Below are 25,458 nucleotides of genomic sequence, written 5' to 3' on the forward strand. Positions count from 1 at the left end.
ACGCTGCTTCAGTGCCTTTGATGGTTTTGGCTTTGATGGTCAAACTGGCTTTGATGCTTCGCCACTGACAGAGGTCCTTTGGCTTGGGGACGGTTGAGGATAAAGGCCACTGGAAGGGTCTATTTTCCGGTTCAAAGCCTTGGTTCAGTGTCACCGTCGCCACTGCTCTGAGGCAGTGACACACCCAAGGGTGGCTTCGGCATAGGGTTCGATGCCCTTCTACCGGAGGGGCCGTGCTCAGCTCCGAAGGGAAACAATTCCTGAGGTGTTGGGGTATCAACTGCATGGTCAAGCATGGAACGGAGTAGCTGAGGTCGATGGAACATACTTGAATGCCTCTTCTTCCTCCAAGAGCTCCTCCAGGCCTGACTCTGAGGCATGAGAATCGACTATCACAGGGCTGGGCTTGTGTGCCGGAAGGTCAAGCAACTCATCCAAATGCTTCCTTTTTTTTTAGCACCGAGGTGATCAGCCTAGCCAAAAATATCTGCCATTCCTGAAGAGGATTGGGCCATCCTGATGTGGGCACACTGTTAGTCTACGGGCTGGTGTAGAATATTCTTGGTGGGGAATGGGGAGCAACAGTCGCAGTAGCTCTAGTCCGGCTCTGGCAAGAGGCAATGATTGCAGATGGCGTGTAGATCAACCAGGGTATTCAGAGTGGCATTGAGGCCATCTCTTGTAAGAAATATGTTCCATTGCCTCAGGCACGTCTTCAATCTTCAAGGGTAACCCGGAGCATGTGGCGGCCCAAAGTGCTGCAAGGGCTGAGAGGCCAGGGCACTTGAAACAACAGACTGCAGGAATGGAATCAGCACCATTAGCACAGAACGCAAATAATTCTCCTTGTAACGGGGTAGAAAGCAATAGACTCCGAGACCATGACAGAAACGGACAATTTCATCAGAGCTCCCTGAATCATGTCCCAACTCGATGGCGGTCTTACAATGGAGTCCTGCCCATGCGCATTCACAATCAGAGGAGACCTCGTAACTTGAAAGGCTTCTTTGAAGAAAAACAAACTGCAATCACCCGAACCCAACACTAGTTGGCAAGGGTAGGCAGAGCATGTTTATCCGCAGCCACACATGCTGTGAACATTTCTGTTTTCAAAGTGGTCAACACCCTTCAAACATGAAAAAGGTGTCTATAGCATAGCTTTCCACTGGTAAAATACACAGGTGAGTGTTATCAGTGCAGAAACACAAAATTGCCTTAAAGAATGCACCATGAGGTTACACAGGTTTATGCCTTTTCATTATACAATTAGACACAGTCTTCAACTGTTCAAATCCACTGACAAAATTGATCAGCGTAAATCTTCTTCTATCCTAAACAAAAATCATCTTGAATACCCACAAAATTAATTATTATTATTATTTTTTTAAAACAATGAACAGCAGCAAAGTTATTTTCCAATATATCTGTGAAACCCCAACAACCAAATTGAATATGTGGGACGCCAATGAGTCATGCAGAGAGGATACGAGACACACTTCTGGAAGGTGTTTTGATCAAAGGAAAATACATTCTCTCACGAGAGAAAAAAAGTCACTGCTCCAAAAGACATTCGTCGAGAAACTCAGACCTTGAAATGAAAGCTTTATAGCACTATCTAACTTTTATGAGCTTGCAGTGGAGTACGGACAGCAATAAATATTTTTCAATCTCTGATGCACTGACACTATTGCCATCAGATTGGAAAAGGCTTCAGGCTGAATGGCATTACACTGTATTGGTGTTTCTTCCCTAAAATTCACATACATTTCCAATATCTTCTTGCTACTGGGACATGAAAATATCTGTCATTAATAGGTACTGGGCTCATTCTGGCATCTATATTGTGTTCAAAGAAGACCTCATACTAAGTTACAATCTGGGACCTTCTATTTTTTCTTCACATTATTTATGTTTTTTAAGTTTGAAATAGGTCATGTATTCTGCTACTTGCCTTACCTTGACACCAGAATTTATTTTTACAACGCCCATACTTTTTTGACTTGATGGAACTGGGTCTATAAGCTGTTTCTTTTACACAAATCTGAACATCTCATTCTATGTGGCTTAGGTGGAACGGTGTATACTTATGAGGAAGAATAGCTGGCACAAGGGACTCCAACTACAGGGTATATCAGTTTTACACAATACTCAACCGCTTTTGTCTTTTGTGAGATTTTGCCCTCTGTTAGCTGGAACAAAATGTCTGTGAATAGGCTATTTCTCTGATGTAGAAAGTCTATTTGTTGAAAATTCTGACCATGAGAGTGAATGTCCTGCAAGTGTAATCTACTCTGGTTTGTGTTTATATACCGATGGATTCTTCTTAGGTGGTGGCTCAGGTGTAAATAGATTTTGACGCCGCACTTCCCTTAAGAGATTATAGGCTCTTTAAAAAGTAAAAAGAGGTTAAAGTTCTTCTCAATTAAAAATCCCTCAAACCTGAATGCATCAAGGGTATATCTTGAATGAGAGATCTTTGAGGTTAAAACATTACGAGGCACCATAGGATTTCATGACACAAATGTATTGCCATCACTTTGTTTTTTCAATTGCCCTGAATGGGTATCAAGTCAGCATGCTCTGAATTGAAAGAAAGGCCTCCACTAGGAAATGTGGAAGGTTATGACCCAATGCTGGTTTATGATGCAGTAAATCCCTTGTTGACCTTGAGAATCTTCTGACACTTTCTGACAGCAGGGCATCCTTTACCTGTGCCAGTGGTATGAATTACTTGGAAGCTGAGCTTGGATGCATTTTCAATATAAGCTCTTAAAAGACTGTTCCCAAACTGATTGCATGTTTTCTTTTATTATTTTAAAGCCCGGATTTGCTATGTTTTCTTAATAATTCTAGCTGGATTGCTTTTAAAATAATGTAAAAGATAAATACATTGAGTTAACGGCACCCTTAGGCAGGCATACTAAAATAATAAGCTATTTTAAGACCATATGTTTCTCTTTGTAAAAGAGCACCTAGATCCATCCGAGGGGAAGAGAATTCAACAGTTAAGTATATTGAAGAAGATAGTATAATGGAGAATTATGGAAATTTGATGGATATAAACAAAAACAATCTTGCAGTGCAAGGTTGCCATGGAAAAGTTGCTGTTGAGTGTGCTTCAGTAAGAGGCAATAGTTCAGAATTATGGCCAGAAGTTAGCAGCCACATTTTGTGTTTAAAAGACGAACAAGTGGATTAAAAAGTGTCACAACATACTGTGAATAGTATTCGATTGAAAATGCCTTCTAAGGCAGAATTTAATTCAGGCTTTAGAACTGTTTTTGCATATATACAGGTCAGAGCTTTAGAGCACAAACTTTTCACAAATGCCCCTTCCCATCCACTTATTGTTTTATATAACCACACGTCTTTTGGTTGTGGCAGCTTCATTGAAATGTGGTGCATAGGCTTAGAGAAATGTTACAGTTAGATCTCAATCAATCCTTATTTGCTTTATTTTGGCTACAAAAAGCCATAAACATATAACATCCATACATTAAGCAAATACATTGAAATACAAAACATTATATAAAAGTTACCATAACAATTGTTTTAAAGGTTTAAAAACAAACACATAAAATTATATAACTCAAATAATTGTTAATAAACTGAACTGTGCCAAAAAAGTTTGGGACAGGTAATATCAATACAGTCTCAATCATTATCTTTCTTCTCACAATGATTGCAATTGTTTGCATTGTTTTGGGAGCTGCTTCCTAGCAAGCCTAGCTTACACTGGCTAGGGCAACAAAACAGGGCAATTTTTACTGTGCTCCTTCCCGTATAGTTAGGGATCTGTGGAGGGCATCACCTTTGTTGTAATGTTGCATGCCTGGAGCAGATATCGGGAAACAGTGAACACAATTTGCTCTTTCGGGACGCTCGTTAGGATCCTTAGTACTTCCCAGTAGTGTCTCACACCCATGATTTGCACAATACAATAACCCATTTTTTTAGAGTAAAATATGCTTTGGGCAAAAAAAGAAAGTGTGCCTCAGTCTCCATGTGTTGTGGACAGTGGGGGCAATAGTTTGGAAAGCTCCCTGTTTTAATTCCACTTTGATGTCAATGATCTTAACTGTAGAATGACACATCTAAATTGATATGGGAAGATTCTAACCATATAGGATTCAAAACTGGGTACACATTTATATAAAAATGTCGTGATAAATTCCCTTCTATATGTTCGTCCCAGATCTGCATCATCACGCTCTCCCAGTAATTACATTTTAATTTCTGGTTAGTTCCTTTATTTATTTTAGCGGGAGAATCCCATAGCTCTCCCATTTTGACCATTCTGCATACATTCTTAATGTGCTTCAGCCACATGGTATGGACTTCCTTAACAAATGCAATTAGTTACACTAGGGTTTCCCTATAGGAAGCCAAATCCACAGTTGACCAGAAACACACCCAATACAGCAAGAGTTTTAAAGCAATTACCAAGTGAATACCGTTGAGTGCAAGATCAAATCTCAGTGGTAAAAGGGGGTACTTACTGTACTTACTGGCAGATTGAATAGGGCCCTTATAAGTTTATTTTCTGGCAGCGGTAGTGTGGTTGCATCGGCGTATCCCCATATCTCAGCCCCATAAGGAGCTACTGACAAAGCCCTAGCTCTATATACCTTGAAAGCAGGGGACACAGATCCACCAGACATAGTCTTTAGTTTTCCTCCTATTACCACTGCTCTCTGTTGAGGATGGGTTTGCTTTTGGCCAATTGGGGGCCCCATGTTAAGTTGTCAGTTAATCTGACTCCCAGATAATCAATGTTTTTGATCTGGTCTATCTGGGCACCCTCCTTGTTCATCCTCCCTTTAAAAAAGGATGTGGGTTAATTACCATGTATGTAGACTTAGGAGGATATAGTTCTAATCCTCTGTCAGAGCAAAAGGCTGCAAATGAATCTAGTTCAGATTGTAGGTCCATGGGGCTTCTGGATATGAGAAGGGAGTCACTGGCAAACATAAGGAGCGGGACACGGACCCCAGCAAACTTGGGCCCGTCGTGCTTGCATATAGTTAGCCACTCCACCGCCCCATTGATGCAGAGGCTAAATAATGTGGGCGCGAGGACGCATCCCAGCCTAACTACACCCTCCTTGTTTTATTGGAATTCTGTCCGTGAGATCTAAGCTAATTGTGTGTAAGATGTTGGACATATAACAGAACTGGTTGAGATGGGGCCTGGTTGGGGGTGACTGTGCCTAAACTGGGGAGCCACTGTCCTTGACAGGTTGGCTTTCCCACTGGGGTGATTATTCTATAATACGGTTAACAGCATCATCTCATTAAAAGCAGAAAAGAACAAAAGGACATGCTGCATCTCAGGTCTGTTGATGGCAGGACAATCCTGTGAAATCACAATGTTCCACTTCCATGTATATTATTCTGCTCACTCCTAGAGTGAGCATCTGCAACTTTTCAGCATTTTGTGTAAAGCCATGCAACAATAGTTTTTTGTTAAATATATAACACTACACCTTTGAGACTAATCTCTCTCAAAACCATTAGAAGATTCAGTTTTAGAGGAAGACAAATCTGTAAATTTGTGACACGTCTATCAGCCTCTTAAATGATGCCTCCCATGCCCCCAAAACAATGGGAATCAATATGAGTAAAGAGATATGTTACATTAACATTGTTTGGAAGTTTCAAATGATACTGCAGCAACAGATTTGAAGCGGAATTACAAACAAAACTGACATACATATTATGCATGTAATATATAAAAGGTGTATCATAACTTATTTTATATAAATGTATTTTTCTCATATAGATGAAGGAGGGCTGTAATCCAAATGTTTAGCAACTGCAGGGCCAAAAATACATTGTTTTGTACATTATGCAAAATAAAATGTATGGAAGACTTCAAAGAGAAGAACAACTTACTTGTACAGGAGGACTGCTACTGGCATGGTGAAAGGATTTTGATACTTATCTTCAGTTTCCTCACAAAGTGTGGTGAGATCGTATAGTTTTACTATGTCACTTCCACTGGCTGAAAAAAATACATACTATGAAATCAGAATATGAAAGCATACAATGAAACTAGAGTGATAACAGCAGAATGAATGATATACCTTAAAAGTTCACTATGCGACATAGACAATTAAACCATATGACTGAAATATGAACAGACATAATAAACAAATACCTTTAAAGAGCCAGTAAGTGTGACCTTCCTTGGTACAATTAGATTTTAGAAAAGATAAAATATTCTGTGCAATATCTTTAACCACTTTTGTTGAGAAGTTGGAGTTGTCCAAATTGGGAATATCTTCTGTTTTTATCATTTCATATTTCTGTAAATAAAAGTACAATTAATATTTATTTTCACAAAAATTAAACACATCAAAGATCTATATTTAAAAAAAGTTACACATCTGTAGGAGTTTTCATATATATTTTCAGAAAATTACGCTGTTAAGTGAAGCAATGACGGTAAGTCCTGGACAAAAATGAAGGCAAAATGCATACTGCACAAGTATGACAACATATGAAATCCTGTGAAATGGCACTGCTTCAACAAATGACAAAATACATTAGATTTGTCACTCAACACAAACTAAGGTAAACATGAACCTACTCCAGGTCTTAATATATGAACATGAGTTATTTACCTGTAACTGTAGCACTCCAGTATTGGCATCTTTCATAGATTCACATGCTTGGATTATTCCCAGTCGTCAAAGTGGGTGTTCCAGGGTATAACTGTAAATTGGTACAGTATACTAATACTACACCTAGCCTATAACGGGTAGAAAACATTCACTTCATTAACTTATCAGCATCATTTATAAGGAACTAAACATCAGCCAATTAGGCGATAGCACCCTCTAGAACATTCACCATAGAGGCTTTAATCCCTCAGATTTTCAAGCAGTAGTGGGAAAGGTAATCACATAACAATAAGGGGAGCCAATAAGGGGAGCCACTACGGGGAGGAGGGTGGGTCGCATGTGAATCTATGAAAGATGCCATTCCTAGAGAACTACAGTTACAGTTAAGTAACTAATTTTCTTCTCCAGTATTGCATCTTTCATAGACTCACATGATTGATTCAGAATAGCTAGTAGTTAAAACACCTGCACAATCATGAGCACCATGACACAACAGCAGAAGGTGGAACAAATAGAATAGAAAAAGGCTTAATGATCAAGTACTTTGTTGTGGTTCATAGTTAGTAATTTAGATAGAAGTTTCAGCTGAATGGGAGTCTTCTCCAGTAGAGTAGTAGTTTGGTGAACCAATGCAGGTAGGGTCATCTCAGGGAAATCAGAATTATACTGCATGGTTCCATTTTCATTTTGCTGAAGTCTTGGAAGTAAGGGGATCGGGGAAAAATCGAAGCAAAGATCACTGATCATCTGATCGAAAAGGCTTTCTCAAAACGACCCCTGTTGTGGGTACCAACTTGCATAAAATTGGTATTTCTGATTTTCCTATGTTACAAACAGATCGAGATTCAGCTTACCCTAGCGATCAAATATTCAGTCTAGAATTTCTTGGTTGTTTTACCATTCGTGACAGGTGTTTCTGCTCTATGTATCTGCCAGAACATTGTTTGTCCCTGGGTCATATTCTGCTCTTACTGTCCTTTGTTGTTGTTTTGCCCATTTCTACATGTCTTGCACTTCCTGCAATAGAGCTAGAGATCTTGCGACCCCTTGCTTCCCTATAAGGTGCATACTTGTGGTGTTGTCTGTGCAAATCAATACTGAAGAACTTTTTATCCTGGGTAGGAATGATTAGCGACTCAATGCTATGGTGTTGAGTTCTAACAAATTTATATGCAGTTTCATTTGACGCAGGGTCCATTTCTCACTTATTCTTAAATCCTGTAGGTGAGCGCCTCACACCTCTGGGAAACATCTGTGGTAACAACAACTTTGGGTATCTGAGGTAGGAAAGTTAATTCTGTCAACAGATTAGCATCTTTCATCCACCAAGGTAATGATGCTGACATGTTCGGAGTGATCTGAATTACGTCATCGAATGATACTGGAGTCTGAATCCATTGCTTGTCCAACTCTTCCTCTTAAGGTCGCATTCTGAGGCGGAAAAAAGGCACAAGGGAAATGGCAGAGGACATCATCGCCATTAGTGACTTGAATAGGCAAACCAAAACAGATTTTCTTTTCAATAATCCCTGCGCAAATAGTTTGCGTCTTATTCGCCTTTCTTGTAGTAAAAATGCTTTGTCTTAAATTGTATCCAGTAATGCTCCCAAGCAATGCTATTTTCTTTGAGGGATTTGACAAAGATTTCTGCTGATTGATGGTAATACCTAGGTCTCTAAACAGTGCTAGACAGGCTCTAGTTGCTTTGTTGAAGTATGGAAATACCTGGAAACCCATCTGTCTTAACACGTTCGATGCTGATGACGGAACCGCTCCGTCATCAGCTGCGGTTGGGCTGTGCTGATGACGGAGCGGTTCCGTCATGGCCCGGCCGCCGCGCCTGCGCGGCGCTGATTTCGCACCTGCGCGGCGCGTTCTATTGAGCGGGGCGGGCCATGATGGAACCGCTCCGTCACGAGCACAGCTCAACCGCGACTGGTGACGGAGCGGTTCTGTCACCAGCATGTGGCCGTCCCGTCCTGTTAGCGCTGCGGCGGAATAGCCGCCGCAGCGAAAGAGTTAAATGAGCTGCAACAGGAGCTAAACATTTTGTAAAAATAGGTGGAGCTAATTTCAGCCCAAAAGGGGGAACTTTGAATGCGTGCCAGCCACTCTGAATCTAAAAATGTTGCAATGTTTTGGGGAATGGAGATGACAGTCGGCATCCAGTAGGTCCTAAATTGACATGTAATCCTTATGACTGAGAAGATGCAGGGCGTCCTGAAGAATAACCATATGAAATATTTTTTTTAAGGTACTTGTTTAGCTTCCGCAAATACAAAATAGGTCACCATTCTCCTGTTTTCTTTCTTATTAAGAATATGCAGTAAAAGAAACCCATTACTTTCTGGGAGCAAGGTACTTTATTGCTTCTTTTCTGAGCATGGCTAGCACTTCTTGTTGGAGCAGATGTAGATGATGCTGGGGGGCTCCCTTCGGTGGAGTGTTTGGTGCTATTTGAATAAATATCTAGGTATCACTATAGGGGATTAAGTTCAAAACCCACCTGTCTGATGTTACCAGTTTCCATTGACTTAAATAATTTGAGATTTTGGCCCCAAATGGTTGGCGGGATGGAGATGGTGTAACCGGCACCCTCAGTTTGTCACTGTTTTCGGCCTGTGTCCCTGCCTCGATAAGGTTGCTTCCTTCTCAGAGCTTATTTGGTACACGCTGCTGTTGGCAGTTGTCTAAATTGCTGTTGCGGATGCAAAACGGATACAGTTGTTGAAAAGGCTGATATTGCTGGTATCTATATTGTTGATATCCTCCTCTATATGCAAATAACCCTATTCCACCTCAAAAAGGTAGTTTCCTCATCTGTAGGGTAGCTAGAGATATTGCAATATCCATGTCTGTTTTAATTGCCTGTTAGGCATCGTCCACATGCTTGCCAGGCAATGCTTCCCCATCATATGACATGTACAATATCTTGTTCTGAACTTCTGGTCTGAACGATGTAGCTTTCAACCATACTTCTCTTCTGAGACCAGCATCTCCGGTTAGCTAGCAAAAACCTGTTGACGCGATATCCATCTATCACTTCTGAAGAAGTTTTCTCTGTAGGAAGCGGTCTTTGTAAAAACCATACCAAAGTAAGGTATTGTGTGCACAGAGTCCAGTGGATCCCCAAAGGCTTACAGAGGTAACATTAGATAATACCTTACTCTCTATTTTTGGTAGTGTGGGTGAGCAGTAAGGCTTTATCAGAGGGTAGGCATTTATTGTACACGCTCAGGTAAGAAATGATGTCACACACTCAAAGATTGAACTCAGGCCAATTGTTTGTATAAAAAAATATTTCTTTAGTTGTATTTTATTTTTAGAACCAAGCAGGACTTGGTACAGGTAAGTAAAATTGTACTTTTCAAAACAGGTTATTCAGAATATGCAAGATGGAAGAAATTGACTTTGTTACAGGTTTGACAAAACAGTTGGTACTTGTAATTACTTCAGGATTATTTTTTAGATTACTTTTTCTACTCAGTGTAGTATGCCACTGGGACATTTCCTAGACAAAAGGTAAGTAGAGTATTTAGACATTAAAACACAAATGCTTAGGTTTCCATACAAACACAGCTCAAAAACAGCCAATGCAATCCTATAGAGAAAAATTAGATTATCAGTTTGCAGGTAAGCAATCGGTCTTTAGGGTTGAGTTTCTGGGGTAAGAACAAGGGTTCCCCCAGCGTCAAGGATGCACTCAAAGAGCACCCTCAGCAGCACTAGGGCGGTAACGTGCAGAGTGCTGAGGCCCAATGTTAGCCTATGGGGCTAACCGGCTGTCGGTTGGTGGCTGCTCTCAGGCAAGCCACAGGGTTGAGGAAGCAAAGCTTAAAGGGATACGCTCAGGGCAAAGGGGGATCCAAGTTAGCACACAAAGTGTACCCACAATGGCACAGGGGCGGCCGTAGTGCAGGGTGCTGATTTGGCGTTGGGTGTCCTGTTGTTTTAAATGGGATATCTCCAGTACAAACAAAGACTGCAAGTTCGGGCAAAGAAGGCTTCCTGGAGGTGACCACCGGTTGGAGGTAAGTTGGGATGCAGGATGATGCCTGGACACTGTTGGTTGGGCCACCCAAGGCCGTGGGGCATCGGGTGCATGGGTGTCTTTAGGCGTCGGATTTCCTTACCAGCTCTAGGCGGGGATCCTACAAATAGAGGCTGCAGGCGTCGTCGGGAGGTTTGAGGTCAGTAAGGGATCACCAGGTCAGGTTTGCTGTGGGGACCTCTTCAGAGGCTTGGGCCACTCGAACTTGGGCCATGGGCGTAGGGTGTAGACTTGCAGATTAGGCTGGAGCCAGAATCTGAATCTTGAGCAATCCATGTGCTCAAGGAGACGTCTTTGTAGGGAAGGCAGGGCAGGTCCTCCAGGTTCTGGGGGCTGCTGGACACGCCGGGATTCCGCTGGAGCAGATCAAGGAAAAGACAGGCCGATAGGGCGGGGGCGAAGGCAGTTGGTGTCCTCCTTTTCATCCTTCAGCATGGCTCTTCAGTTCTTCTTCTCGCTTGTCTGCCTTCTGTGTTCAGGGCTGCCCCCTAAATACTGTATTTAGGGGGCGTTTTAGGGGTTTTGCGGTAGTAGCCAATGGGCTACAGACCGTAGGGTGACTACACCCTTGGTGGGCTCACCCCACATGGGGAAGTGGGCACAATCCTTTATTCCGATTGTCCTTAAGAGTGGAATTCACTTCGCCTCCTCCACCTAAGGGGTGGTGTTGGCAGAGGTGGGCACACTGTCTGGGCCGCTCTAATTTTTCCCGCCTGTCTCCCTGCTGAAAAAGGGGTGAGACAGGAAAGGGGCCTACTTCTGATAACAGGAGAGGCTGAGAGCCGCGTTGCCAAGGAGTTTAAAGCTCCCCTGCCACAGGCTGTGTTTCTGGGTCCAGGGAGCAAAGGCTCTCACCCCTGGGGTCCAGAGACATGTCTTGTGGTGGCAGGCTGGTGTTTACCAGTCAGGGAACCCACCAGAGGTGCGATGTTTATCAGGGGCATCTCTAAGATGCCCTCCGAGTGCACTGTATAATAAATCAGACACTGGCATCAGTGTGGGTTCATTATACTGAGAAGAGTACTACCCAACTTTCCAGAATTCAGTAAAGCCATTATGGTGCTGTGGAGTTTGTGATGACAAACTCCAAGACCATATACTCATTATGGCTTTACTGCACTTACAATGCCTAAGAATCGACGTCAATACTGTAGGGGTACAGTGCTCATGCAACTGTACCCTCACCAGTGGTATGGTGCACCCAGCTAGAGGGGTGACTTACCTATACTATAGGCAGTGGGTTGCAGGCATGGCACACACGTATGTGTGCCATGTTGACCCTTCATTTTTCTCTGCCCCAGAACATGTAGGTTGCAATGGTAGTGTATGTGTGTTATGGTACGGGGCGTCTAAGGGTGGCACAATGGGTGCTGCAGCCCTTAGAGGCCTTCCCTGGTCACAATGCCCTGCGAACCAATGGTACCTTTTACAAGGGACTTACATGTGGCCAGAGAGGTGCTAATTGTAAGTACAAATATACAGTTTTGGAAAAGTACACAGGCCATGGGAACCTGACTTGCTAGGACCCGGAGCACATCAAGTCAAAGTGCATCAGAAATCTGGCAAAAAGTAGAGGGGTTGCTTCAACAGAAACCCACTTTCCTACACTGTCCCATTTCTGTAAGATCTTTTTTGCTTCTTCTCTTACATCTTCTAGCAAGAGATATATGTATGTGGCTATGCCTGAAAACATTTGTCTGCCATAACGGCTTAGAATAGCCAATGAATTGGCTGCACGAACAGTAGTTGCAGACATATTGGAAAAGCATTTCCCAATGTTGTCTAAGCGCCAGCCTTCTCTATCAGGTGGTATTGAGATGGGCGTGGATGGATTCCTGGAACAACGATGAGCTACTTGAGTCACTATAGATACTGGTTTTGGATGGCCAATCAGGCAAGCTAGTGAGTTTTCTGATGCTTTATATTTTTTATTTAATCTAGGTAAAACTGCAGAGACTGTGTCTGGGTTCTTTATTGTCTTAAAATCTTCCTCCCAAATAAAATCTACTATAGGGATTGCCTTTATTGATTTTTTTCAGCAGGTTCTTGAAAGTCATATATAACAATCTGAGTGTTTGATACTCAATGGCAATTGAAACCTTTTTGCTGCGCTTTCCATCAAATTATGAAATCCTCCGATGTCATCGGTGGAGAATCCACCAGTTGTGGCACAGATGGAGATCGGGCTGGAAATAGATAATCATGCCAATTACTAGGTGTTGACTGGTTGTCAGGGATTTCCCCCTTCTTCTCTATCCTCATCCGTAGAGACGGTCTCATACGTGGGCGGCACTGCAATGTTCAAAGTTGAAGATCTCTTGGGATTCAGAGGCGTAAAGTATGCGGAGTGCGCGGAGTGGGGGTTTGTACTTGAGGGGATTGCGGCAGACGCATTGTCTGTGACGGAGATGCAGCCTTTGTAGGTTCGGGAAACCTTCTGTAATAGTCTTGTAACATACCTTGGAGGTCTTGTACTAAAGTTATAGGTACTTGAACCATGTCCCCTTGAAGCGGAGGATGACCATAATGCTAGAATTGGTCCATATATTGAGTAGCTTTATCTATATCATGTTGTGGTACTGAGGAATAATAATGGTCATATTATTCCTCTTCACCTTCGTCCTGATACTTACATTTCAGTTCAGAAGGACTATGGGCCATTTCAAACAGTCCTTCATTATCCGAATTCCCTTCATCTAGTAAGTGGCTTGGCGGGAGAGAAGAAACTCTGCTTGGAGAGGTAAACTCTGGTGCTCTGGTATTAAAGTGTCAGATTGTATTTTTTCCACTCATCGACAATGTCGTTGACGATCAAACTGTAATTTATATAGTCAGTTGAGACCTCCTTTCGATCGTCAAGAGCATCGTCAATGGTTTTTTCATGGACAGTCCTACCATCATCAACTATGTCTTCATCAACAGCATCTACATCAGCGCTGTCTTTGCCACTGACAGTGTCATTATCATCGATGTAGTTGTTGTCTGTGTGGAAGTCGACGTTGGAAGAGGTGTGGCGCCGTGGCTAGGGCGACTGACTCCGGAATCTGGGGATCATGGTTCGATCCCCGGTGGCAGATTAGCCCAGCACCATGTGACTCTGGACAATAGCTTGCTTAATCTTCCCGACGCCCCCCAGCGCCTAAAGACCCTTACGGGTGATTGTGCGCTTTACAAATGTGGATTATTATTATTATTATTATTATTATATTATTATTGTCAATGTCTATGCCAACATAATCGATGTGGATGTCAACGACGTTGTCGTCAACAACAATTTTAAGGCTGATTTACCAGTTACTGTTCATGGCTCTGAGGAAGGTTTTTTCCAGTGTAATGCCAAACTAGGGAAGGAAGTAGTAGACTTACATCTTACTTTTTCTGGGGAGACTTTCTACTTTTTCTTTTTTTGAGAGTGATCTTTTGATATCCTCTGCTCTCTTGAAGATTTATGATAGGTCTTTTCTTTTTTAATGTCTTTTCTGTGACATCACTTCTAGTTTTGAGGAATCTTTACTATCCTCCTCAGAAATTAAAGTCTCCTTAGATTACATTTTGAGCCATATAAGAAGCCTCACCTTTCTATCTTTAAGAGTCTTAGAAGAAAAGGTACAAAATATTTGACAAGATTTTACCTTGGGTGAAGGATATAGACACAAATACACTCCTTATGTGGGTCTTCTAAATGAAATCTCCTTTTTTAACAAGTTCCACAAGACCTGAACAGTCCATTCTTTGTTGGTTCTGACATTCTGAGTAGTCCGATCTTGGCAGGTGCAAGTTAGAACTATATTTTCTGTTAAATAAGCCTTTTATAATGAGAAAAAAACTTGTGATAAACGGAACAGATGTCAGAGAGACTCCCTTCAAAGATGTGAGGTAGAAAATCTAAGGGAATAAAGCCTCTATGGGGAGTGTTCTAGAGGATGCTTTCACATGACTGGCTGAAGTTTGGTCCCTTATAAAGGATGTGGATACGTTTTAGAAGTGAATGTTGTCTGGGCAATATATGTGTAGCATGATGTACTGCTTTACAATTATACCGAAGGACTCCCACTTTGAGCATGTGAATACATGAAAGATCCAATACTGGAGAATTTGTTAGACTAAGTGGGAATATTGTACGAAGACAGCACAGTGCATACATTTCCATGTCACACAAACTTATCCTATGATGCCTGCATTAAAGTAGTGGAATGACGAATAAGCCAATTGTGAAAGAAGTAAGATAGATTCTGGGGATGACTGAAAGCCTTATAAGAGAGGCTTGGGCTAAACGGCAACTATCTGACGAACGGCAAGCAAACTCGTTGACTTTTTTTTAAAGTTTTTTTATAAGGATTTTGTTTCCCCCATTTAGTTTTAAAATCATAGGACATATATAGTCCAATCAGTGTTAAATTGATGTCATGCCCCACCTGAGGCTAATCCAACTCTTAATCCAGGGATCTGCATTAAGGAGACATGCTGTAGAATGTCTGACTTGTTTGGCAGCAGAATTGTCAGGACGGATGTAGGCAGCAAAAGTGGTACACAACACAGAGGTGGAGGGGGAAGAGATGGTTGATGAGGGCTGTTGAATATGGTGCTGGTGTTATGGTGGGATGGTAAATACTCTACTCATAAAATTCTGTAATGTTCTATAATGAATAGTTGTGGAATAATTGAAAATGCTAATAAAGTTTCTTTTAAAAAATCCACTGCTCGGTACAGTTCAGATCCTATGCCCTGTGGTGGTCCCTGGAGAGAAGTATTGTCTGTGCCCATGAGCAGAAGAGATTCTAGACATTAGTGAGAGTGTGATTTAGTGGTAATTCAAACAAAAAAATGGGTAGTGGTAGGAAGGAAACAGAAAATTCTGCAGTACTCATGGTGTTGTGGAACAACAGGGTTCCATCTATGAAATGATACATAGGCCCAGAGACATAAATTACATCTATTTTGAAGATGCAGTATCAACACGACAAGCAGAGATGTTCGACACAACGGCTATAATACTAGACACAGCTATCAAAAAAGTCACTTCTTATCATGTAGTAGCCTTAACCAAGTACTAAACCGGGATAAAGAATGGTCCCTATTGAATAAACATAGTATGATCCCAGTTTCATACTCATAGGGTTTAAGATCTATAAAATACAAAATGCACAAAGAGCCTGAATGATCTGTATTACACTAACATATAAAGCACAATTATTAGGACTGATCTAGAAATAGAAGTTAAAACAGAATCTAAAATGAAAGAAGAGGGACAACTTCAGTTATACCTCAAGTACACTTTAAGTACACTTTAAAAACAGTCAGAAAAAAAATATCTTTATTTATACCAAGTGGTTTGGGGGTTAAGGGAGGTGCAGGGGAGGCAATATGGGCAAAACTATGCATTATAAGGAGAAAATATATACCAATACAGGAGAATAAGGTGTCAGTGGACTGAAAGGGACACATTCCTGAAAGATAGTATGAACGTATCCTAGACAGAACAACGGCTATAATACTAGACACAGCTATCAAAAAAGTCACTTCTTATCATGTAGTAGCCTTAACCAATTACTAAACAGAGAAAAAGAATGGTCCCTATTGAATAAACATAGTATGATCCCAGTTTCATACTCCTAGGGTTTAAGATCTATAAAATACAAAATGCACAAAGAGCCTGAATGATCTGTATTACACTAATATATAAAGCACAATTATTAGGACTGATCTAGAAATAGAAGTTAAAACAGAATCTAAAATGAAAGAAGGGGGACAACTTCAGTTATACCTCAAGTACACTTTAAGTACACTTTAAAAACAGTCAGAAAAAAATATATTTGTATTTATACCAAGTGGTTTGGGGGTTAAGGGAGGTGCAGGGGAGGCAATACGGGCAAAACTATGCATCATGATAAGGAGAAAATATATACCAATACAGGAGAGAATAAGGTGTCAGTGGACTGGAAGGGACACATTCCTGAAAGATGGTATGAACGTATCCTAGACAGAGTTACATTGACTGCAAAAATAGAGGTAATGAGAATGTGTAAGCATACACTGAGAAGAGGACCATAAGAAATAAACCCACTAAAGAGAAACCTATGTGCAATACTGGTTATGCTAGATCAGACATTAGCAGAAACGCCACAGAAATGTGAATAGAGCTTTAGGAGTTTGGAGAAACAGTTTTTATTTTGCAGGACCTGGAAAACTGAAGGAGATACATGAAGGCAAAACTATGTTTTTTAGCTCTACAAAGGAGGCCGATGACTTGATTGGAAATATCACATCATATACAAGTGATTATGTGTAAAAATAGTGCAATATTAATACACTAGCAGAAAGGTAAGTGAGGGACTCAAAAGTCATTTAATTCATATGGAAGTAAGAAACCTCATCTGGATAACAACGGATTAATAATTTTTTCCAATACTTGCAATGAACTTCACCTGAGCCTTAAAACTGCAGTCGCACTAATGTGAAGTTGGGGAAAGGACAATCAATGAAAAGAAGATAAATGGAGGCATTTAAAAAGAAAAACTTTTTTTAAAGAATTAAAGTAAAAAGCGAAAATAAAATTAAAATAAGTGGATCGGAAGCACATGTACCAGTCTTCTTTGTAACAAAATAATGTGAAACAGGAATTCTGGGAAGGAAATGCTTTAAAAGGTGACCACAAAATGTAAAATATTTACATGGGACCTAAATGGGCTACACGATACAAACAAAAAACAGTATATGGTATTTCTACAGTTCAAATCCAACTAAAAGGCAGCCAAATGCAGTATACGGTCAAAGACAACCATAAAGGCAATAGGTTTTAGGATAGGTACCTGGGTTATGGTTGGTTAAAACATTGTGAAGCAGTGTTCTTGGAAGAGGCGAGTCTTCAACTCTTTCCTGCATTGGAGTAGCTGTGTGTTGACCCTGATGGATACAGGGATGTTGTTCCAGATCCTGGGTGCATAGATGGAAAAGGAGGCCTGCTACCTCGCTTTGATGTTTTTACACTTCATAGTTTGCAGTCTCATGGTGGCCTGGATGCCGGGGAGCCAATGGATTTTTATCAGCATGAGTGGGTGCAAAGTTCTTCAGGGCCTGGATGAGATGTGCTGCTGTGTGCAGTATATCCTTTAGGGGTGCCACTGTGTATCTGGAAGGCCATGGGGTAGGGCATTACCACAATTCAGATGTGAGAGTAAGAGAACAAAGTCGCTTTTTGGAAGAAATGGCTTCACTTACTTTAGAACAGATGGCTGGTACAAGGCTACATTTGATTTTTTAGGAATATGTTCCTTCAAGGTATGTTGGTGTCTAGATCAAAATCAAGAGATTTGGAAATCAGTGAAAGTTGGGGTTCGAAGCTGTCAAGATTCATGTCATTGAGCAAGGTTTGTACTGTTTCTTGTTTTCGGGATATAACAGGAATTCTGTCTCGGTTGGGCTGAGCTTCAGGTAGCTGCTCGTCATCCAGGTCTGGATGATATAATGAAATTAAATGAAATTAAAATATCATTTCTAGAGCAATCTAATACGCAGAGGTGTCCAGGCGTTACCCCAAGAAAGGGACACAACCACAGGGGTATGGAGGAGTAGACCCAATACCTGATTCTTATAGTTTGAAAAGCCACGTTTTCAGGGCTTTTCTGAAAGTAAGCAAATCTGACTTTTTTTTCCGAACAAGAAGCCTAGCATTCCAAAGCTTGGAGGTGCAGGTCAGATAGCTCCCTTCACCCCAGTTGATCTTTTAAATTTAGGAACAACTAAGTTAAAAGGTGAGGCTGACCGAAGAGGTCTGGTGGGAATTTAATGCTGAAAACACCCGTATAAGATATTCATGACCAAGATTATGCAAGGATTTAAATGTGATGCAGATGCCCTTAAAATCTATATGCTTCTTGATGGGGAGGTAATGAACCAGGACCAAGGCTTGTGAAGCAGACTTGTGCTTGGGAATACCTGAGAGCAGTCGGGGAGCAGCCGTCTGCAGTATCTGTAATTTGTTTAAGAACCTTTTCTGGATATTAGTGAAGAGCGCATTACAGTAGTCCATTTTTGAGCTAAGAAGAGCAGAAACCAGTGCTTGATTTGTAAAATAAAATGAAGTGTCAGGGCCCTTCTCGGAAAGCCAACTCAGCCTGCACCACGCAATGCCCCAGTCACTGGTGCCAATGACAATACCAAGATAACACCTAACCATCACACTCCTACCAGTGTGACAATTCAGACTATTTTAGGCCACATAAAGCAATAATAATGTCATGAGAGGCTGGTATTATAGATTTTTAATGCCGTTTGGCTAAATAAACATGGTAATGAGCTCATTTTAGACAGCGCTATCACGTAGTGGACTGCCACTAGAGTCGGTACTGACAATTAAGTGGCGGTGCCAAGCACCGGAAACCACCGGCTCAAATTAAGCACTGGCAGAAACCACTGCTTTCTGCAATTCTTGTGGGATAAGAAGGAGGACTTTCCTGAGTAACTTCATAATGGAATTGATCTGACCTTTAAAAGACAGCTTACTGTCACATAGAACCCCAAGGTTTTTCACCTTTGTGACCGGGGTGGGAACAGTACCTAGATCTTGAGGCCCCCAGCTAGAGGACCAGAAGGAAGAGATTCTGCAAAATAACAGAATGTCCATTTTGGTAGGGTTCAACTTCAGACAGATGTCATTCATCCATCTCCCAGTTTGAAGCATGCAGTTCTGGAATCGGTTAGTGGTGACCTCTGGGTTACTGACCACTGACACCATAATCTGGGTGTCATCGGCATAGAACACCAACAAGAAGCCAAAAGCGTTTAATCAGATTAGCCAGTGGATTAACGAATGGGTTAAAAAGAGTAAGACTCCATGATGGCCCTTGTGGAACGCCACATGGCAGTTAGAAGGAAGGTGGTGTGAAGACCACTAAGGCAACAACTAGCTCTTGTTCAGTAAGGAAGGATTTCAAAAGGGAAAGAGCTTTCCCTTTAATACCAATGGAGGAAAGAGGGTCCATAAGCAGGTCGCGGATGATTGTGCCGAATGCTGCTGAGAGGTCTAAGCATTGAGAGTGTGTCCGATTTCTTCTAATGCCATGATCAAAGCCAATTCAGTGATGTGCTGACTTCTAAAGCCAAACTGGGCCTGGTCTAGAAGAGTTTTATTGTTAATAAATTAAGTCAGTTCAAAGTTGGTTACTTTCTTGACAATTTTTGCTGGGTAAAGAAGACGTGAAATTGGCTGATAGTTGTTAGGTGTGAAACATCTAGGTTTGGTTGCAAGGAAATATCTGGGCAGAAAATAGAGAAACCAGTTGGCATCGCCGATATCCGGTCCGGGCCTGAAGCAGCATCAGCCCAGGTTTCAGTTATAAATGCCAGATCGAGAGACTAGGAGTCCATGAAATCTACAAATTCGGCTGCATTTATTGCAGTGCAGTGCAGTACAGCGTTTTGAGTCATTGAATGTCTGAAGCAGGGGAGATTTTCGCGCAGTGTACTGTACTGGTGAATCTTCAGGTTATCTGTTAATAGAGCAGTAAGTGGCTCCATGTATATTTCCTTTTTTTACTTTTGGTATTGACAAGAGCTTTGCAAAACAGCTAACATGGTCTGTGGCCGGGCTTAAAGAGAGCACTGAGAAGTTATTTCCAAATCGAGGATCATTTCATTAGTATGGGGTGGAAATCTCAAGTGCTGAAAAATGAGGCAATGTGTAAGTCCCTTTAACTTGAAAGGCGGTACCCTTGCCCACATGGAGGTGGCATAGTTCATCATAGGGCCCCTCCTCACACTAACTCTATGGGTGCTACTGGTATGGCCTGTAACCTTCATAAGCGGGCGCTAACAAGAAGTTGCTAAAGCAGGTGGCAGACCTCCACAGCGGTAGTTGTGGGTGAATCAACAAAACTGATAATGAATGTAGAGGGAAAATAAACTGTAAAAACAACCTCCTGGTGGACCTGTATTGATTTAATCCTGTCGCCCGTGGGTATAGGATACAAAGAAGGGGTATAGTTCAACCCAATGTATGCAGTTAAGATGCGTCTACCAAAAGGAGACACTCGCCAGTGGTAAAGAGGCATTCATCAGGATCAAACTCTGCTCTGCTAGTAGAGAAATGCAAATGCTACTTACCAGTATGCATCTGTTCTTGGCATGTAGGGCTGCTGACATTCATATCTGTGCATAGATCGCCGCCTAGTGTTGGGTCCGGATGATTGCACATTGTTGTCCTGGAAGAGTCTTCGAAGTATCACGAGATAGGTGGCTCCTCCCCTGGACTACAGTGCGCATGGGCATCGCCTCCATCCCCAGATTGTTTTTAGCCATTGGCAGAGATGGAGTGAAGTATGTGAGTGATGACCATGCTATGAGCATATATATATAGATATGAATAATGCAGCTGCTACAGGCGCCGGGGAGGAGGGTGGGCGATATGAATGTCAGCAGCCCTACATGCCAAGAACAGATGCATACTGGTAAGTAGCATTTGCAGTTCGAGGCATGTGGGCTGCTGAATTCATATCTGTGCATAGAATACATAGCAGTCCTCCCATTATTTGCGGCCGCCCGTGCCAGCTGCAGCAGTCTGAAAAAGTGCTTTGAGAACAGCCTGACCAACAGCTGCCTGCTGTTTGGAGTGCACGTCTACACAGTAATGTTTAGTGAAAGTATGTGTGGTAGACCATGTGGCTGCTCTACAGATATCTTCTAAGGGAATGTTACCTAGGAAAGCCATAGAGGCCCCCAACTTTCTGGTGGAGTGGGCTCTTGGTGGAATTGTGAGAGTGCGTTTAGCCTTAGCGTAACAGATCTGAATGCATTTCACGATCCACCTAGCGATCCCAGCTTTGGAGATAGCGTTTCCCTTGTGGTGTGAGGCAAATGCAACGAAAAGTTGCTTGGTCTTACGAAAATCTTTTGTCCTGTCAATATAGTACATCAAGGCTCTTTTAACGTCAAGGGTGTGGAGCATCCGCTCCGCCAGCGACTCTGGGTTTTGAAAAAACACTGGCAACTCAATTGTCTGGTTCATGTGGAATTGAGATACAACCTTGGGTAAGAATTTAGGGTTAGTGCGGAGCACCACCCTGTTAGCGTGTACTTGGAAGAAAGGTTCCTGGATGGTGAGTGCCTGCAACTCACTAACCCTCCGTAGCGATGTAATTGCTACTAAGAAAGCAACCTTCCAAGTCAGAAACTGAAGCTCACAAGAGTGCAGTGGCTCAAAGGGAGGACCCATCAGCCTTGTGAGAACCACATTGAGGTTCCATTCCGGAGCTGGTGGCGTCCGTGGTGGAATGACCCTTTTGAGTCCTTCCAGAAAAGCCTTGATAGCAGGGACCTTAAAAAGTGACAGGTGTTGCCTATTCTGGAGGTATGCTGCCATAGCAGACAGGTGAATGCGGATGGAAGAGTACGCCAAATTGCATTGATACAGGTGGAACAGGTAACAAATTATGTTTTGAATGGAAGCATCTAGCGGGTCAATACCGTGGTTTACACAGTAGATGACAAACCTCTTCCATTTAGCCGCATAACAAGCTCTAGTAGTGGGCTTCCTTGCCTCTCGAATGATGTTCATGCAATCGGGAGGAAGATTGAGGTAGCCAAACTCTAGGACTTCAGGAGCCAGATCGCCAGGTTGAGCTGTTGCGGATCTGGGTGCTGAATGTCGCCATGGCTCTGCGTCAGAAGGCTAGGTGTGAGATGAAGCCTTTGATGCGGTACCACGGAGAGTTCCAGAAACGTGGTGTACCATGGTTGGCGAGCCCACGTTGGAGCAACCAGGATGAGAGTCATCGAGTGCTGCCTGAGTTTGCGTGCCACCAGCGGTATCAGAGGTGCTGGGGGAAAAGCGTACGCAAATCTGCCTGACCAGTTCATCCACATCGCATTGCCCTGTGATTGCGGGTGTGGGAACCTGGCGGCGAAGCTTTGGCATTTTGCGTTCTCCTTTGTGGCGAACAGGTCTATCTCTGGATGACCCCACCTTTGGAAGTACGGTTGGAGTACCGATGGATGTATCTCCCACTCGTGCATTTGGTGGCTGTGCCTGCTGAGCAGGTCCGCCATCTGGTTGTCCTTGCCCGGGAGATGCTCTGCCATGAGGAAGATGTTCCTCTGAATGGCCCACTTCCACATGCTCTGAGCCAGATGAGACAGCTGCGGAGAGTGTGTGCCCCCCTGCTTCTGAATGTAGTACATGTTGTCCGTCCGGATCAACACGACCTTGTTGCACAGATGTACTTTGAATGCCTTCAAGGCCATGAAGATTGCCATCAGTTCCAAAACGTTGATGTGCATCTTCCTTTGCTGTAGTGTCCATAGTCCCTGCACTGTGTAGTGGAGTACATGCGCTCCCCATCCCTGGAGAGAAGCGTCCGTTGTCAGGATAATCTGTGGCACAGGCTCCTGGAACGGTCCTGGAACGGTCGGCCCTTGCAAAGGTTTTGTGGATTCCACCAATGCAGAGAGTTGTATGCCCGACCGCTCACCAACACTAGGTCTGTCAGTTGTCCATGAGCCTGAGTCCACTGACGTGCTAGGCACTCCTGAAGCGGACGCATATGCAGTCTCGCGTGCGGGACTATGGAGATGCAGGAGGCCATCATGCCTATCAACTGCATGAACACCTTCGCTGGAAGCGAGTGCTGAGGTCTGAATCGTTGGATCAGCGTTTGGATACTGGCGATTCTCACTGAATTTGGCTGCGCAGTGGCTGCCAGAGTGTCTATTGTCGCGCCCAGATACTGCCGTATATGGGCGGGTTGGAGATGGGATTTTGGATAGTTCAGCGAGAATCCCAGATCGTGCAGGAGATGAATTGTGCGGGACACGTGGTCGGCGCACTGCTGTTCTGTCTGTGCCTGAATGAGCCAGTCGTCCAGATAGGGATAGACGTGGACGTTCTGGCGTCGTAGATGCGCCGCCACAGTCGCCAGGCACTTTGTAAAGACTCTTGGCGCTGTGGTGACCCCGAAAGGCAGAACCCTGAACTGGTAGTGCTGGTCTTGAATCGTGAATCTGAGGTACTTCCTGTGGGAAAGATGCAGGGGAATATGAAAGTATGCATCTTTCAGATCCAGCGTAGCGAGGAAGTCTCCCTGTCGAAGCAGGGGGAGGACCTGTTGCAACGTGAGCATATGGAAATGCTCCGATAGAATGTACCAGTTGAGGGGCCTGAGGTCCAGGATGGGCCTTAGGGATCCGTCCTTTTTGGGAATTAGAAAGTACAGAGAGTAAACTCCTGTTCCCCTTTCTTGCAGTGGGACGAGCTCTATTGCCCCTTTTTGCAGCATGACTTGAACTTCCTGCTGCAACAAGTGCAAGTGCTCGCCGGACATAGGACGGCTTCTTGGAGGTATGTTTGGTGGAGTGGAAGTAAGTTCCAGACAGTAACCGTACTGGATAAGAGACTTGACCCACCTGTCCGTGGTGATGGATTTCCACGCGGGCAGGAACTGCTGGAGTCTCCCCCCGACTGGTGTTGTGTGGTCGGGGGGCAGTGACAAGGCGTCACTGTTTGTTGGCGGTGGAGGACCTGGAGCTGTTGTTTCCACGGCCCCTGCCTTTGACGTTGTTGCCCCTGTAACCACCTCTACCTTTGTTGGTGTATGAGGTTTGGGTGTTGCTCTTGTAGTACTGTGTGGATTGTGATGCCTGACCCCTTGAGGTGCCTCTGTTATTGGAGCGGCGAAAGGAACCACCCCGAAACTGCTGAGACTGGAGGGCCCCCATAGACTTAGCAGTGTCCGTGTCTTTCTTCATTTTTTCAAGTGTCGCATCCACCTCGGGGCCAAACAGGTGGTCAGGATTAACTGTTTGGTTCAAGATTGTTGTCTGTATATCTGGCTTGAAGCCTGATATTCTAAGCCATGCATGTCTCCTCAGCAACACGCTAGTGTTGATCGCCCTGGAGGCGGTATCAGCCACGTCCAGCGCACATTTGATGGAAGCGTTGGTGATCAGCTTCCCCTCCTGAATCAACATTTCACCTGCCTCCTTGTACTGATCAGGCAAGTGCTGCAGAAGTGTTTCTAGGGTGTCGTAATGCGCCCTATCGTAGCGTGCAAGTAGGGCCTGCGTGTTTGAAATGCGCCAAATATTAGCTGCCTGCGCAGCAATACGTTTCCCTGAGGCTTCAAATATTTTCGACTCTTTGTCTGTGGGAGGAGCGTCACCCGTGGTCTGCGAGTTCGCCCGCTTACGTGCGTTGGATACAACCAAAGAATCCAGTGGCAAGTGTCCCTTGATGTATGTTGGATCCGAGGGCGCTGCCTTGTATTTTTTATCAATTCGAGGATTGATGACTCGCGCCCGAGTGGGCTCCTTGAAAACCTCAGGCGCGTGCTTCAGCACTCCCTTGAGCATAGGCAATGTCTTGACTGACTTTTCAGCTACTGAGAAAGTGTCAAACAGAAAATCGACATCCACAGGATCTGAATGTAGGTCGACATCATGGTTAGCTGCAGCCCTCTCAATCAGAGCGTTGAAGGCTACAGAGTCCTCTGTTGGAGAAGTCTTTGCTGCAAAGAGCTGCGGCTCATGACCCGACTGAGGGTCCTCAGGGTCGCCTCCGGCAGACCAAGGTTCATGTACCTCCTCTGGATCCGAGTAAGCTGGATAATTGTACTCGTCCTCTTCATCTCCGTCCCCTTCCCCAGCGTTTGAATGCGTCGGTGAAAGTTCCAAATTACGTGGAGATGCAGGCTCTATAGGGGCAGAAGTACCCGCAGAGTCCTTCTTGTTTTTGAGTGGGATACGATAACGCTCCAACACCGGCTCCGAGGTGATCTTCCGTTTGAGGAGAGAG

General features: G+C 43.4%; 1 protein-coding gene across 4 annotated transcripts in view; it reads right to left on the reverse strand.

Annotated features, from left to right (window-relative positions):
• The window catches only part of EDRF1 (erythroid differentiation regulatory factor 1), a 346,290-nt gene that overhangs the window by 196,135 nt on the left and 124,697 nt on the right, over positions 1-25,458 (reverse strand). For all 4 annotated transcript variants that reach the window (XM_086922577.1, XM_086922576.1, XM_086922575.1 and 1 more), the window contains 2 exons: positions 6,160-6,307; positions 5,895-6,003 (listed from right to left, as the gene is read on the reverse strand). In XM_086922577.1, coding sequence (XP_086778703.1) covers positions 5,895-6,003; positions 6,160-6,307 — 257 coding nt within the window. The remainder of the gene's footprint in view (positions 1-5,894; positions 6,004-6,159; positions 6,308-25,458) is intronic.

Source organism: Lissotriton vulgaris, chromosome 5 (assembly GCF_964263255.1).
Source record: "Lissotriton vulgaris chromosome 5, aLisVul1.2, whole genome shotgun sequence".
Classification (NCBI taxonomy): domain Eukaryota; kingdom Metazoa; phylum Chordata; class Amphibia; order Caudata; family Salamandridae; genus Lissotriton; species Lissotriton vulgaris.